Source organism: Rhinolophus hipposideros (genome assembly GCF_964194185.1).
Source record: "Rhinolophus hipposideros genome assembly, chromosome: X".
Taxonomy (NCBI): Eukaryota; Metazoa; Chordata; class Mammalia; order Chiroptera; family Rhinolophidae; genus Rhinolophus; species Rhinolophus hipposideros.
In genome coordinates, this window is record NC_138046.1 from 38,832,642 (window position 1) to 38,849,410 (window position 16,769).

Here is a 16,769-nt window from a genome sequence, read left to right on the forward strand (position 1 = left end):
AAAATATTCACTATGTTCATTGATTTTTATTTCTGAATTCATTAATCTGCCTATTTGAGTTTTCTTGCATCTTGTTGAGGTTTTTCAGAAATGGAATCTTGAATCCTCTGTCTTGTAAGTCACATATTTTCTTGTCTTTAAGGGTTTCTGTGTTTTTGATATTTTCAATTTTTTTCTTGAGCTGTCTTGTTTCCTTGTTTATTCATAGCAATGGATGAATTATTTTTTTTCCTGGGCATCTGCACAAGTTGTATGCAGCAGGTTGATATGAAGAGCTCTTTCCTTTGCTTTCCAGTAGATGGTGATGGAGCATTTTATTTTCTCTCCTCTCCTGTTCCAACTTCTCCTTGGTGGAACTTTTTCTGGAGAGGTGGGCTTCTCCTCTGTGACCAGTTTGCCTTTGTTTCAAGGCACCACCCCCATGGGATGATGTGGTGGGTGATGGGTTTCTGAGCCTCTAAAATCCCTGTGCTACTCCTGCAGCCAGATGCAGAGGTGTGCGTTACAGCAGTCCTTGGTGCTTGCGCTGTGATCAGCTGGTAAAGGAGGGGGCGAGTTTGGCTGGGAATGTGGTGGGCACATCTGTGGCCCTGCTCTCTTTCAAGCACTGGCCTCCGCCAGACCACAGCTGCCTCCATCATAGAGCTCTTTCCCTGTCACCAGAATTAGCTGCACTGTGTGTCTGCCAGTTAGGAAGTGTCTCCATTTTCCAGGGTTGTAGATATTCTGCTCTTAAGTCCTACACTGCTATCTCTCTCTTTTTTCTTTCTTTCTTTCTTTCTGGGGCTTGCTACCAGCTCTGGGAGGGTACCATGGAGGGACCTCTAGGAAGGTGTTAATCGGTGGCCAGACATTGTAGCTTTGTTTTCTACCTGACAGTTAAGGCTGTTACACCACAGTTATCAGAGCCCTTCTATATTTGGTTTTTGCCCCATCACATATATGCTGATTCCCTCAGGTAGGATTTTTGGGGCCACAGAAGGTGCTCCTGCACTCAATCCTCCCTTTTCCCAGGACTGCAGTGGGCTCTGGTCTGTGTCCTATGACCCCTGTCTCTGTACTTTGCCTTCCCTCCTTCCATGTGTGCCCCAATTCACCCACCATAAAAAGTATAGATTCGCAGAACTCTGAGACGTTTGTGTGTTGTATTGGGAATCCTTTGTTGAAATGTAGCTGTTCATTTTGTTGTAACTTCTAAGGGAGATATCAAGGAGTACCCCTTAATCATCATGTTTTTGACATCTGGTATTTTATTTTTTTGATGCAGTTATAAATGGGATTGTCATCTTAATTTCTCTTTCTGATACTTCATTATTGGTGTTTAAAATGCAACCAGTTTCTTAATAATTCATTAATTGCCATGAATAACCAAGGTAACAAGACAGCTCAAAAAGAAAATGAAAAGTCTCCAGAGAATGAACTTAAAGACATGGAAATATGTGACTTCAATGAGGGAATTCAAGATGGCTGTTATGAAAAAACTCAAGCAGATGCAAGAAAACACACAAAGTCAGTGTAATGAACTCAGAAACACAATCAAAGAACAAAATGAACATTTGACCAAAAAGACTGAAATTTTATAAAAGAACAAAATAGAATTTCTGGAGATTAAGAACTCCATAAAAGAAATGAAGGATGAAATAGCCAGCTTAGGTAGTACAGTTAACCTGATGGAAAGAATCAGTGACATCGCAGATAGAAATCTGGAAATGATACAGATCAAAGAAGACAGAGACTTCTTCTCTGTGTCTTCTAGACAGAGACTAGAGTTAAAAGAAATGAAACAACTCTACAAGAAATTTCAGACTACATCAGAAAGAGCAATATAAGAATAATGGGCATACTAGAAGAAGAAGAAAGAGAGAAGGGAACAGAGTGTATGTTCAAACGAATAGTCAACGAGAACTTCCCAAACTTCTGGAAAGAACTGGAACCTCAAATTCGAGAAGCAAATAGAACCACCTAATTACCTCAATCCCAACAGACCTTCAACGCACATTGAATTGAAGCTGTCAAAAATTAACTACAAAGAAAGAATCCTCAAGGCAGCCAGGGAAAAGAAGACGGTAACCTACAAAGGAAAGCCCATTAGATTATCATCAGATTTTTCAGCAGAAACTCTACAAGCCAGGAGGGAGTGGAATCAAATATTCAAACTATTCAAATAGAGAAATTATGAGCCAAGAATAATACACCCAGCAAACATACCCTTTAGATATGAAGGAGGTATAAAAACCTTTCCTGACCTATAGAAGCTGAGGGAATTTTCTAATGCATGACCTACACTACAAGATATACTGAAGGATGCTATTCAGCCAGCATAAAGAGGGATAATTTGTGACAACCAAAACATAAAAGGGGGAGAGTAAAGGCCTGAACTCTAATAAAGGAATGGAGAACTTAACCATGCTGAAGAAAATGGAATACTCTAAATATCAAACATTCTTTTGCATAATCTTAATGGTAACCACTCAAAAAATCCAAACCTCAAATATAGAACATACTGAAAGAAGAAACAGAGGGAAGAATCATAGAATACCACCACACAGAAATAACAGACAACAACAAAAAGGCAAAGAAACAATGGAGACACAGTCTTACCAGAAAACCAAAGGTAGAATGATAGGAAATCCTCACATATCAATGATCACACTAAATGTAATTGGAATGAACTCACCGATAAAAAGGCCCAGAGTAGCAGATTGCATCGAGAAACTAAACCCAATCATATGCTGCCTCCAAGAGACACATATCAGTTACAAGGATAAACATAGATTCAAAATGAAACTGAAAATTGACACTCCAAGCAAATGGTATCCAGAGAAAATCAGGTGTAGCTATACTGATATCAGATGAAACAGACTACGGGATAAAAAATGTAACGAGACAAAGGTGGACATTTAATAATGATAAAGGGAACTATACAACAAGAAGACATAACAGTCAATATTTATGCCCCCAATCAGGGAGCACCAAAATATACCAAGCAACTAGTAACAGAACTAAAGGGAGAAATTGACCAAAACACAATTATACTACATTGTAAATACAACATTGACAGCTATGGCTAGATCATCCAAACAAAAAAATAAATAAACAAATATCAGCCCTAAATAACACATAGGATGAAATGGACATAATTGACATTTATAGAGCACTTCATCCTAGAACATCAGACAGTATATTCTTTTATAGTGTACATGGAACATTCTCAAGGATAGACCATATACTGGAACATAAAAGAAGCCTCAGCATATTTATGAAGATTGAAATCATACCAAGCATATTCTCTGATCACAAGGCTTTGAAATTGGATATCACCAAGATATTGGAAGAGAAAACAGGAAAATCCTCAAATAAGTGGAATTAAGCAACATACTTTTTATGAAGGACTGGGTCAAATGAGAAATAGGAGGAGACATCAAAAGATGCGTAGAAACAAAGGTGAATGGAAAATACATCCTACCAAAATTTTTGGAATGCAGCGAAAGCAGTTTTAAGAGGGATATTTATATCATTACAGGCGTATCTCAAGAAACAAGAAAAATCCTAAATAAATGACCTCACGTTACACCTTCAAGAACTAGGAAAAGAAGAACAAATGAAATCCAAAGTCAGCAGAAGGAAGGAAATAATAAAAATCAGAGCAGAACTAAATTGAGAACAGAAAGACAATAGGAAAAATTAATGCAGGAAAGAGCAGTTTCTTTGAAAAGATTAATACAATTGAAAAACCCTTGGCTAAACTCAACTAAGATAAAAAGAGAAAAGACACTAATAAGGAAAATCAGAAATTAAAGAGGGGATGTTATCACAGATACCACAGAAATACAAAGGATCATCCAAGAATACTATGAAGAATTATATGCCACCAAATTCAATAACCTAGAAGAAATTGATTAGTTCTTAGAAACATATAGCCGTCCTAGGCTGAATCACGAAGAATTGGAGAATGTAAATAGACCAATCACCAGTAAGGATATTGAATCAGTAATCTGAAAACTTCCCAAAAGCAAATGTCCGGGACCAGATGGCTTCACTAGTGAATTGTACCAAACATTCAAGGAGGATCTAATACCCGTCCTACTTAAACTCTCTCAAAAAAATTGAAGAAGAGTCCATACTTCCTACTTCATTTTACGAGGTCAACATTACCCTGATACCAAAACCTGGTAAGGATAACACAAAAAAAGAAAATTACAGACCAATATCTCTGATGACATATGTGCTCCAATGTTCATTGCAGCTTTATTTACAGTGGTCAAGACATGGAAACAACCAAAGTGTCCTTTAATAGATGAATGGATAAAGAAGTTGTGGTATATATACACAATGGAATACTATTCAGCCATAAGAAAAGATAAAATAGTACCATTTGCAAAAACATGGATGGATCTTGAGATTATAATGCTAACTGAAATAAGTCAGACAGAAAAAGTACAGAATCATATGATTTCACTGATGTGTGGTATATAAAATTGAAAACAACAAAAGAAGACAAACAAATGAGAAAACAAAAACTCAGACACAGACAATAGTTTAGCGGTTAACAGAGAATAAGGGGGAGGGTGATTATTGAAGAGGGTAAACGGGGTCAAATATATGGTCATGCAATAATTTAGTGGTTACCAGAGGGTAAGGGGGTGGGGGGTGGGTGATGAGGGTAAAGGGGATCAAATATATGGTGATGGAAGGAGAACTGACTCTGGGTGGTGAACACACAATGGGATTTATAGACGATGTAATACAGAATTGTACACCTGAAATCTATGTAAATTTACTAACAATTGTCACCCCAATAAATTTAATAAAAAAATATATATATATGGTCATGGAAGGAGAACTGACTCTGGGTGGTGAACACACAATATGAGATATAGATGATGTACTACAGAATTGAACACCTGAAATCTATGTAACTTTACTAACAGTTTTCACCCCAATAAACTTTAATTTAAAAAAATGCAACCAATTTCTGAATTTTAATTTTGTATCCTGCTATTTTTCCAGATTTATTTATCACTTCTAATAGTTTTTTGGTGGAATCTTTGGGATTCCCTATCTGCAGTGTCACGTCATCTGGAAATAATGATAGTTTTACTTCTTTCTAATTTGTATGCATATTGTTTCTTTTTCTTGCCTGATTTCTGTGGCTAAGGACTTTCAATAGTATGTTGAATAAAATTTGTGAAAGTGGTCGTCCTTTTCTTGTTCCTGATCTTAAGGGGAATGCGTTTAGCTTTTCCCCATTGTGTATGATGTTAGCTGTGGAATTGTCATATATGGCCTTTATTATGTTTAGATATGTTCCTTGTATTCCTACTTTAATGAGAGTTTTTATCATAAATGGATGTTCGATTTTGTCAAGTGCTTTTTCTGCATCTATCGAAAGAATCATGATTTTTTTTTCTTCTGTTCATGTGGTGTATCGTATTCATTTATTTGCCGATATTGAACCAACCTTGCATACCAAGAATAAATCCACCTGGAGTATGGTGTATGATCTTTTTAATGTATTGCTGAATTTGGTTTAGTAACATTTTGTTGAGGATTTTTGCATCTATGTTCATTATGGATATCAGCCTATAATTTTTTTTTTTTTTTGGTAATGTCTGAGTCTGGTTTTGGAATTAGGGTAACGGTGGTGGCCTAATCTTGTGGGATTTTTAAAAAAAATAGTTGAACTTTAGTACTATCTTTGCATTCAGAATTAATGTTTATTATTTGACTTTTGGTAGAATGATTGTTTATTATATTTATATAAACCTATCATTTGCATTGGTGGGAAAATTAAATCCGCCATGATGGTACCTAAACGATCTGCATCTCTGTATCTTCTCTCTCAGCAAAAGTTAGAAATACACAGGACAATAGCATGGCCAGAAGATTTCCAAGCCCCGAGAAAGGGTTTATGAAAGAATATACATGTAGGCCTGTGTGAGGTTAATTTCATTATAATAGCTAGTGTGCTCATGGGCATGTGATCTAAATAATATTTATACATGTTTTCTTGTAAAGATCATGGACCAGATGTAGTTTTTGTGGCAATCTTTATATCATGTGTATACACTATTCTCTTTAATATGTTTTGGAATTAATGTGTTAATTTATTTCTAGGATTCTTAATCATTTAAATTATGTTACAAGAAGCAAGCCAAAACAAACTGTGGATTGCATAAAGAGGTATAAAAATATCTTAGTCCTTACATTTAGTAGTCTGCCATGATGAAGTAACCACTTGAGCTAAAACCGACTCAATATTTAATATTTTATATTGAGACTTGATCCTCCGACAGTGCTCTTCCTGTATATGGGATTTAGTTGAATAATTGATGTTGATTTAATATAACTACATAATATAACTACATAAATCATGTTGATTTAATATAACTACATAATTGATCTCTTTTAGTGCTCATACCTGTATTTTGTCTTGATGGTAGAATTATTTATTCATTTATTAATTCAGCAAACATTTATTTTATTACTATTACTGCTAGGAATAATGTGTTTCTTTATCATTGATTGTGTTTATTCTCTATAGTTTCCTTTTTTATTTAAATTGGGTATTACTAAATTCTTCTATATGAATACATGGTCTAAGTCCACATATTTTAATTGTAGAGAAGTATAAAATTTGTGTTCATTCTTTTGGTGGGTAGATAAGTACACACAGAAAGAATTAACATTTGTTTAATGCTTGTTACGTGTTTACTTTTCTGAGTTCTTTAAATGTGTTTTCTCATTTAATCCTCACAATAACTATGAGTTGTTATCCCTATTTTGTGAGAAGACTGAGACTCAGAAATTATCATAACTTGCTCCAGGTCATACAACTAGTAAGTGGTACAGTGAGGATTCAAACCCATTTGTTTGGCTCCAGACCCCCAAGTCTGAACATGGTTCTAAGAACACTTTGCTTCTTCCACTTCCACACTTCCCACTGATGCCTTTTCCTATATACCTCATAGTCGAAACTGAACTTCCTTTTCCCCAAACCTATTTTTTGTCCTCTGTGGTTGCTTGAGTGAATGTAACAGTATGTAGTCACTCAAGTGACTTTGGAGCAATTTTGGAATTATCATGTATTCCTCTCTCTTATGCATCCCCCCATCCAGTCAGTCACAGATAATTATTGCTTCTTAGCATTACTTGCATCTGTTTCAACCTCTTGTTTTCTATTGCATTTATGTTGGTTCAGGCCCTATCTTTCCCCACCTGGATTACTGCAACAATCTCCAGACATTTCCTTTCTTCACTTTTGCTTACCTTTAAATCTGTATTCTGCACTGATGTAAGAGTGATAGGTCTACAACACAAGTCTGCCTACGTGGCTCCCATTTATTATCTTTTAATGGTTCTTTCTTTTAGGATAAAGCTTAAAATTTTTGGCGTAACCCATAGGATTGAAGCGAGTTTCTGCCTACCTCTAGAGCCTCATCTCATGAACTCTTCCACTGGCACCTTTTGCACCTAGGAATACTCCTTTCTTTATTCCAGCATAGTTTCACATCTTTGTGTTCTGTATGGTCTCTATGCTGGGACTGCCTTCTTTTCTTTTTCACTTAGGCTTTCAGAATTCAGTTCAAGCACAAGATGATTTTTTATATCCATGTCTAGAAACATTCATCTATGTCAAATTTCATTTAACTGGATTTAACCCATCTCCCCTTTTGAACACTGATTCTGTTATCTTACATATCTCCTTAATGTTTCTGTTGTTACCTTCACTCTCATTTCCTATCATTACCATCTTAAGCTTCCTCCCTAGGTTCCTCATATTCTCTAGAAAGACACCGCTACCTCAACCTCAAAACTGTGATATCCAATCCTGGTCTTTTTTTCACAGGGTATTACTTCAACTCATTTTCAAAACAATCACCCAATTTCTTATTTAAAACAAATATACTTTAATTATTTCTGATGATAAGAGTAGTATAGCTTTATTGTTGAAAAATTGGAAAATTTAAATACAAGAAGAAAATAAACAAATAAACATCACCTATTATTCTATTCCTCAGAGATGACAAGTCATAGTATTTTGGTAATTTTCTCTTTAGATCTTTTATTCTATATATGTGCATGTATATTTGCATGTGCATGTGTGTGTGTGTGTGTATATATATATGTGTTTATATATATATACACATATATATATACACACACACACACAAAATGCAGAACTATATTACCTGTTGCCCATTCAACACTCTCCCATTGATGTACAATAGCCCCTCCTTTATTGTGGTTTCACTTTCTGCAGTTTCAGTTATCCACAGTCACCAACAGTCTGAAAATGTTAAATGAAAAATTTCAGAAAGATGTGATTCATAATTGTTAAATTGTTTGTTGTTCTGAGTAGCATGATGAAATATTGAGCCGTCCCCTTCCATCCTGCCTAGGATGTGAATCATCTGTTTGTCCAGTGTATCCATGCTGTATATGCTACCTTCTCATCAGTCATGTAGTAGCTGTCTCTGTTATCAGATCAAGTATTATGGTATTGCAGTGTTTGGGTTCAAGTAACCCTGATTTTACTTAATAATGTCCCAAAGCGCAAGAGTAGTAATGCTGGCAATTTGGATATGCCAAAGCCATAAAGTATTTCCTTTAAGTGAAAAGGTATGTATGTAAAGGAAAACCTAACAGCAGTACTATCTGCTGTTTTAGGCATCCACTGTGCGTCTTGGAATGTATATCCCGTGGATAAGGGGGAACTACTGTATAATAGGCACATGAAACTTAACTTTCTCAAACCACACTCTTAATCTCCCTCCTTGTACCTCTAAACATGTTCATCCTGCATTTTTTCCCATTTTAGAAAATGTCAACTTCAACCTTCCAGTTGCTCAGGTCAGAATCCTCAGAGCCATCCTTAACTTGTCACTTTCTTTCACAGCCCATGTCTAATCCTTAGCCAATCTTATTGATTGTACTTTCAAAATATACCCAGAATCTGATTACATCTTAACCACCATCTCCACACCTACCACCCTAGCACTAGCCCTCTTTTACTTCAGTTATTACAAAGGAGCCTCCTAACAGGTCTCCTTTCTGCACTTGATTTCCTTTAGTCTGTTTTCCAAAAACCATCAGATTGATATTTTTTAAATGTAAGTCAGATCATGTCATTCTTCACAAAATTCTCTAATGACTTCTCATCTCATTTAGGATAAAAACTAGAGTCCTTTAAGGATTTGTAAACTTCTACATTATTTGGCTCCCTACCCTCTTCCTCTCTTGCCTCATTCTTCCTGGTTAGTTCTCCAGCTCTACTGGTGTCCTTGTGAATCTCAGTACACCAGACATTTTTGCCCTCCTCAAGAATTCTGCCCTTGCCTGGAATGATTTTCATTCCCAGATAAACATATGGCCTATTCCCTTGCCTTCAGGTTTCTGCTCCAATGTTACTTCATCAGCAAGGTATTCCATGAGCAACTTACATACAAGAGCATGCCTCCCCCATGCCTTTGTCCCTTTTTCATACCTTGTTTTATTTTTCTCCGCAGAGCATAATAATGTCTGACATTCTGACATTCTAAATGTATACTTTTGCCATCTGACATTCTGAATGTATACTTCTTTTTATTGTTTATCATTACCACACACCCCCCAGGCACACTACAATGTTGGCTTTATCAATTATTAAGACTACTAAAATCTCCAAAACTACTTGTGGATTTCTCCTTCTTAAAGTTCTATCATTTTTCCTTTATCAATTCTGAAGCTGTTTTTGATATAGGATTCTGATGTCTGGTTTTTGTGAGCGCCTGTAAGGGCATTCGCCACATTTCAGTCTATTACTGAAAGTCAAGGGGACATTAACCCCTCTGCAGGGCCCTACGTCCCTGTGTGGTACTCTTGACGTGAATGGGGAACAGAGTCCCTGCACACAGGTTCACATAGAGTGAGTAACAGCTTTATTTGGGAGCCAATGTCCTTCCAGAGGCCAATGCTCTGGTAAGCACAGAAGGTTATACAGAATAGAATAAAATTTAATAACGAACCAAGTCCCAGAGTCAATTGAGGTGGTGAAGGTCCCTGGTCCGGCAGAGGCGACTGGGCCCACCACAGGTCTGAGGCGAGCTGGTCTTGCAAGGAAGAACTTCAGAGAGTCCCGGAGTTTCATGGTTTGCCCCTTGCAGATGACTGTCGGATAGTGTCTCACTCAGAACCTCTCAGAGGATCTTAGCCGGAGCACCCAGTCAGATTACTCACAGCATTGTTCTGGAGTTCTGCTTTTATCCTATTTTCCTTGGACTTGTTTACTTCTTACGTGATAACCAGAAGTGGTTTTCCAGGAGTTGTTTATTTCTTAGGTGATAACCAGAAGTTGTTTGGAAAATGTGTTTATCACTCAATTTTGTTATGCTCAGTTTCACACAAAAACATGTTTTTTATTTAATTCTTATACATGTGTGGCTATAGTCCTGTCCCTACTAGTGAACAACTTGTTTTGCAGACCTCAATCCAACATATATATTTTATATGCTCATATACTGGTGCCTGGAGTTCGTAGTCTCACGTACTCGAAGAATGAGAATGCGGACTTGGAGAGGTAAATTTAAGCAGTATACAGTCTTATTGCAAAAGCGAAAAGCACTAGAGTAGAGCTCTCCGAGTAGGCGGGGGAAGTAGGGGGAGATCCGAATGGAATGCCCTACAGGCTGAACTGCACCCGGAGACTAGGGGACTGTACGTCCTTGAGTCTGCAATTTTTAAGTTGTTTACCAGAAGTAAAAGCTGATTGCCCCCCACCCCGCACCCCACTCGCCTTCACCTGGACTGGTGCCTTGACTGACTCTGCAGTCTGATGCAGTATCCCCTAGTTCCCTTCGCTACATTTTTTTTTCCTGTCAGCTACTGTTCTCTTTGGCCTTGAGGTCCTCCGCCATGTGTCATGACTGCCTATGATTTCCCTATCTCATTATCAGATACATAAATGTTTAGGATTGTGATGTCATCTTGGTGAATTTACACCTTTGACATGATGAAATCACTTTCTTTATATTCCTGGTAATAATCTTTGCTGTGAAGTCTATTTTTCTGATATTAATATATTCATACCAGCTTTCTTTTGAATAGTGTTAATAATTTTCTCCATCCTTTTATTTTTAATCAGTGTGTGTCATTATGGAAAAAGTGGGTTTCTTGTATTTAGTATATAGTAACTTTTTTTTAATCAAATCTGCCAATCTGACATTTAATTGCGATGTTAAGATTGTTTATATTTAATGTGATTATTGATATTAATGGGTTTAAATCTACTGTCTCATGTGTTTCCTTTTAGTCTTATCTATTCTTTATAGCTGTCTTTTCTCTTTTTCTGCCATCTTTTAAATTATATTTTAAAATTCCTACTTATTGGAGTGATTTCAAGATGGCAGAATAGGTGAACGCTAAGCCTGCCAATTCCCAGGATCACATTACAATTACAATTAAATTATAGAATATGTCTGACTGAGAAAGACAAACACCATATGATCTCACTTACATGTGGATTGAAAAGAACAAAATACTTGAACAAACAAAACAGAAACAGTCTCATAGATAATGATTACAAACTGATGGTTACCAGATGGGACGGGGGTGACAAATGTGAATGTATTAAGAAGTATAAGTAGGTAGTTATAGAACAGACATGAAGTTGTAAAGTAACGTATGGGGTATATAGTCAATAATATTGTAAGAGCTATAATGTCAGAGGGGTGCTACTTATTTGGGGGATCACTTCATAAATTATGTAAGTGTCTAACTGCTATGGTGTACACCTGAAACTGATATAAAATAATATTGAATATCAAGTATAATTGAAAGAAAATAGTCATGGCAATGTAAAGTACTGCATAGGGAATATAGTCAATAATGTAATAACTATGTACAGTGTCAGGTGGCTATTAGACTTACTAGGGTTATCACTCTGGTGTATAAATGTCTAATCACTATAGTGTTTTGTACACCTGAAACTTCTGTAATATTGTATGTCAATGGTAATCGAAACATAAATTTTTAAAAATTAACAATGTAATAAAATTTCTATTTACTTTCTGGCCTCACTCACTATAACATTGTTATGTTAGTGATTGTTTTAGGGTTTAAAGTATAATATTTAAGTTTTCACAGTGTACCTTCAAGTACTATTATACCATTTCATATATAGTATAGGAACCTTCAGTATATTTCTATTTCTTTTCCTCTTGGTCTTTGTTGTATTTTTGCCTTATCTTTTACTTCTGTATATATTACAAATGCTACAGTGTCTTATTATTTTTGCTTTAAACAGTCATTTGTTTCTTTAAAGATATTTAAATAATTGGAATAATGTCTTATGCTTCACTTCCATAGTTACCATCTCCAGTACCCTTTATTCCTTTGTGTAGGTCTATGTTTCCATGTACATTATTCCCCTTCTATCTGAAAGAGATACTTTATCATTACTTTCACTGCTGGTCTGCTCATGTTGAGTTATTTCAGCTTCTGCATGTCTGAAGTGTCTTTATTTTGCCTTCAATTTTGAAAGATACTTCTGCTAGTACAAAATTCTAGGTTGACTTTTTTTTCCTTTCAGTACAGAACTTTAAAGAGGTTTCTCCATTGTCCTCTGGGTTGTGTTGTTTCCAGTGAAAACCGTGTTGTCAATATCTGTTTTACTGAACCTAATGTGTCTTTTTCTGGCTGCTTTTTCCATTTTCTTTTTATTGTTTGTTTTTAAGTAATTTGATTATTATGTATCTTTGTGTAGTTTTCATGTTTCTTTTGCTTGGAGTTCATTGAGTTTCTTGAATTTGTGGGTTTATTATTTTCACGATATTTGAAAATTAGGGGCTGTTATTTTTTCAAATATCTTTTCTGTCACCCGAGCTATGCTTCTGGAACCCTAATTATATGTATATTAGGCCACTTGTAGTTTTCCACAGAACACTGATGTTCTTTCTAGTCATTCTTCTTCAGTATTTTTCTTTCTGTATTTGATTTTTGCTAGTTCTTTTATGATGTCATTGTGTTCACTGATCATTTCTTATGAAATGTCTAATTTGCAGTTAATCCCATCCGGTTTATTTTTAATTTCCAATGTACTTTTTATCACTTGAACTTTGATTTTTATCTATTTTATATCTGTCATGTCTGTGCTGAACATGTTCAGTCTTTTCCTCTAGCTTCCTGAACATTACCCGGTTGAATTTTTGATTGGATACCACATATTGTGAACTTTACCTATGTTGGTACTGGATATTTTAGTATTGCTATAAATATTCTTTAACTTTTTTTCTGGGATGTGGTTAAATTATTTGGCAATAACTTTATATTTTGGGGACTTGATTTTATGACTTGTTATGTGGGATCACATGACAAGTGATTACATTGAGGTCTTAGTCTAGGACCAGATTTGCCCCCACTGCTGTGGTAAGACCTTGCTTAATATTCTTACCCTGATGCCCCTATGAACTATAAGGTTTTCTACTCCGGTTGGTAGAAACTGGTATTACTCCTAGTCCTCTGTGATACTGAGAATTACTCTCTCATCTTTCTGGTAATTCTTTTGCCTAGGGTAGTTTCCTCACACATATGGTCAGCAATCATTCCTTAAGTGAAAATTTGAAGGATGCCTCTGTAGAGCTCTTAAGTTCTTTCTCTGTGCATTGCTCTTTTCTTTGCTGCTTTCTCCTATTAACTCCGTCCTTTTTCTCCTTGGCTCCCAGCTTTGTTTCCTCAATTCAGAGAGCCCCCTGTCCCCGCCTTTGTTCCCTCTCTCTGGCCTGTGGCCTGGAGACTCTCTTCCTGCAGCAAACTGACTCAATTGTGGGGTTCACCTTGTTTATTACTCATGTCTAAGGGATAAAGTCTTTTTTCTTCTCCCTGATATTCAATGTCTTAAAAAGTATAATTTTATATATTTTGTCTGTTGTTTATTGTTTTCAGCTAGGGTATAAATCTGGTCTCTGTTAATTCTGTCTTGGCCAGATGTAAATCTGATTTTTACATTTTATGTAGTTCATCAGTGTTTAATTGTGATTGTTTCTTTCATATGCCCTCTCTACCATAACATATAAAAAAACTACTGACCACAGTTTTCATATACTTATATGATTTCATCTTTTATTTATATTTAAATATTTCAGTCCATTAATTTTGGTATTTAATATGCCGTAAGAAATCTAATTATTTTCCTTCCTCTCTTCCTCTCTTTTTCCTTCATTTTCTCACTCCCTCACCTTCTCTCCCTCTCTTTTTCTTTTTTCTTTCAGTATATATTTTACATTTGGTTAACCAGTTGTCTCAACACTAGGGTTTCTAGGCGGGAATTCCCTCCCATTCTCAGGAATTTTTTTTCTCTTTCCCATTCCCGAATCCCGAGATACAAACTGTTTTCTGTTCTTTAAAGTGAATCATTTCCACAAAGTGACAGCTGAAACTACAAACCACCTAGGTTCAAGGATCTGATTTTCGCGATTTCCCGACCAACTTTTCTTGGGATTCGGAACGAAAAAGAAAAAAAAAAAATTCCCAGGATCAGGCGGTAATTCCCTCCTGGAAACTCTAGAGATAAATAGGAAAAATGTCTAAGAGATACATTGTGAGTAGTATGTGTATTTCCCACTGTGGGTGTTACTGGGTTCAAGGATCTGATTTTCCCAATTTCCCAACCAACTTTTCTCGGGATTCAGGAATGGGAAAGAAAAGAAGTTCCTGAGAACGGGAGGGAATTCCCCGCCTGGAAACCCTACTCAACACTATTTGTTACATAATCTATCATTTCCACAATAATTTTAAACTTCATTTTTATCTTAAGTTGTTCTACTTATAGTCCTGTATTTCTCTTCCATTTGAAAATCTACAGATTCTGGAGGTAGTACTAATTTATTTCTGTAATTTATTAGATTATGTGTAATTTCCCATTAGGGAAGTCCCCTTTATTATATAACTTTTTCTTCTTGATTATCTATTCTTTCAAATAACTTTGTAACTCTTTTATCAAATTTCTAAAACAAACCCAAAAACACTTCTTAGGGTATCTTCTTTTAACTATAGTCTATTTCAGCTATCAGTTTGAAGGAGAAGTTATAATATTTAATTTTTCTGTCTGAGAACTTTCTAGTCATTCAAGTCTCTTACTAGACATTTGTAGTTTTTTCTTGTAGTTCTTTTGCATGTGCAGTTAAGTTTCTTCCTAGGTATTTTTTACTTTTCCTTCCTTATATAAATGAGATTTTTTTCCTAATCTATTTTATTACTTGTTATAGGTGATATATAGGAAAGCTACTATCTTTTATATTTTTTTTCCTGTAACTGCTAACCTTTCTTCTCTTAATAGACTTTTTGTGTTTTATTTTCCTTGGGTAATCATATTTTCTATAAATTTGGGGAATTTGTTTCTCTCTAATTTTTAAATATTGTTTTCTTACTGTACTGTAGAGAAGTTCCACAGTAGTATTGAATCATACCAGCTCTAGTGGACATTTTGTTTGTATATTTATTCCAACGGAACTTCTTGTTCAAATTTGTTATCTAACAATAGCATGTATGGTTTATCTTACTCCACAAACACTGGATGGAAAGAATTTCTACCATTGCCCCTGTGTGTCAGAATTAAAGGTTAGAGACTCATAATCAGTAATTCACAGGTAGAAAAGAATTAACGCCCCTAAGCTCTTCGGCATTTAGACTCAAACAAATTTGTCTAGAGAAATTATTAGTTGTTTCTTTTTTTTTCCTTTTTTTAGTTTTGGGTACTGGTTTTAATATAATAAATATCCTGTCTGTTCTTTGACTGTAGGTCTCTAGATATTTCCTTTGGCCTCTAAAAAGTCCTTGGAATAGTCCTATGCATATAGGGTGATATTAAATAAGCCCATTTTGATATTTTTTTAAAGCAACATAATTGATTGGGGACTTAGGTATATTTTTGTCAACTTTAAGTTTTATGTTATTAGTTCAAGGCACAGGCAGGGGTAAATTCTCTAAATTTCTAGTAAAACAAAGAGACAGCTTTATAATATAATATTCATAATGTATACCTAAGGGTAATTCTAAATATTTTAACATATGAAGCCATCTTTTTTAGTGTCTCTGCAGATGAAGTTGATTCACCATTATCACCTCTCACATGGCAGGTAAGAGGAAATTAAATTACTACTGTATCTAATATTTTGTTCTCATTTATTTAGTTAAAAGAAATTATTTCATTACAGCCCTTAGAAAATCAGAAGGATCAAATAGATGAACAGCAGTGGCCGGAATCTCAACCTATAATCTGGCAGAGTGAAGAAAGGAGGCGGAGCAAGCAGATTAGAAAAGAATATTTCAAGGTACTTTATTAAAATTGTAAAATTACTTTGTAATTATTAGTTTTTATCAGTTTTGTGTTAACAAAGTAGAATATAACTCTAGTTAAATATAGTAAATGTGTTATTTTATCTTGATTTCCCACATATGTGTAGTATAAATAACATGATCCAGTTATATCCATAAAATTTGAGCAATTCAGAATAATTAAGAATGAGCTCAGTCTGAATTGTGATTTCCTAAATACTTTACAAGAAATATTAATGTTTGCTACAATGCTAATTGTACTAATATGTAGTAATGTTTTAAAAGATTTGCCTAGAAAAGGTCTTTCATTGGATTTCTTTCAATAAGTAGTTAACACATATTAGCAATTAACATATAACTGTTTCTTTGTAAATATATGCCATTTATGTGGTTCTAAAAATGATTGAAAGCATTTTCCCTGCCATTTTTTTTTCTTGTTATTACATTAGTAGATTTCT

General features: G+C 35.1%; 1 protein-coding gene across 7 annotated transcripts in view; it reads left to right on the forward strand.

Annotated features, from left to right (window-relative positions):
- Positions 1-16,769, forward strand: part of LRCH2 (leucine rich repeats and calponin homology domain containing 2) — a 188,345-nt gene that overhangs the window by 123,067 nt on the left and 48,509 nt on the right. For 5 of the 7 annotated variants that reach the window (XR_013992931.1, XR_013992932.1, XR_013992933.1 and 2 more), the window contains exons 12-13: positions 16,064-16,112; positions 16,191-16,307. Coding sequence is in view for 4 of the 7 variants with exons in the window: in XM_081042435.1 (XP_080898561.1) it covers positions 16,064-16,112; positions 16,191-16,307 (166 nt within the window). In the remaining 3 variants the exon portion in view is untranslated. Of the gene's footprint in view, positions 1-6,117; positions 6,184-16,063; positions 16,113-16,190; positions 16,308-16,769 lie in introns of all 7 variants that reach the window. The other 2 variants (XM_081042437.1, XM_081042438.1) reach the window with 1 other exon arrangement.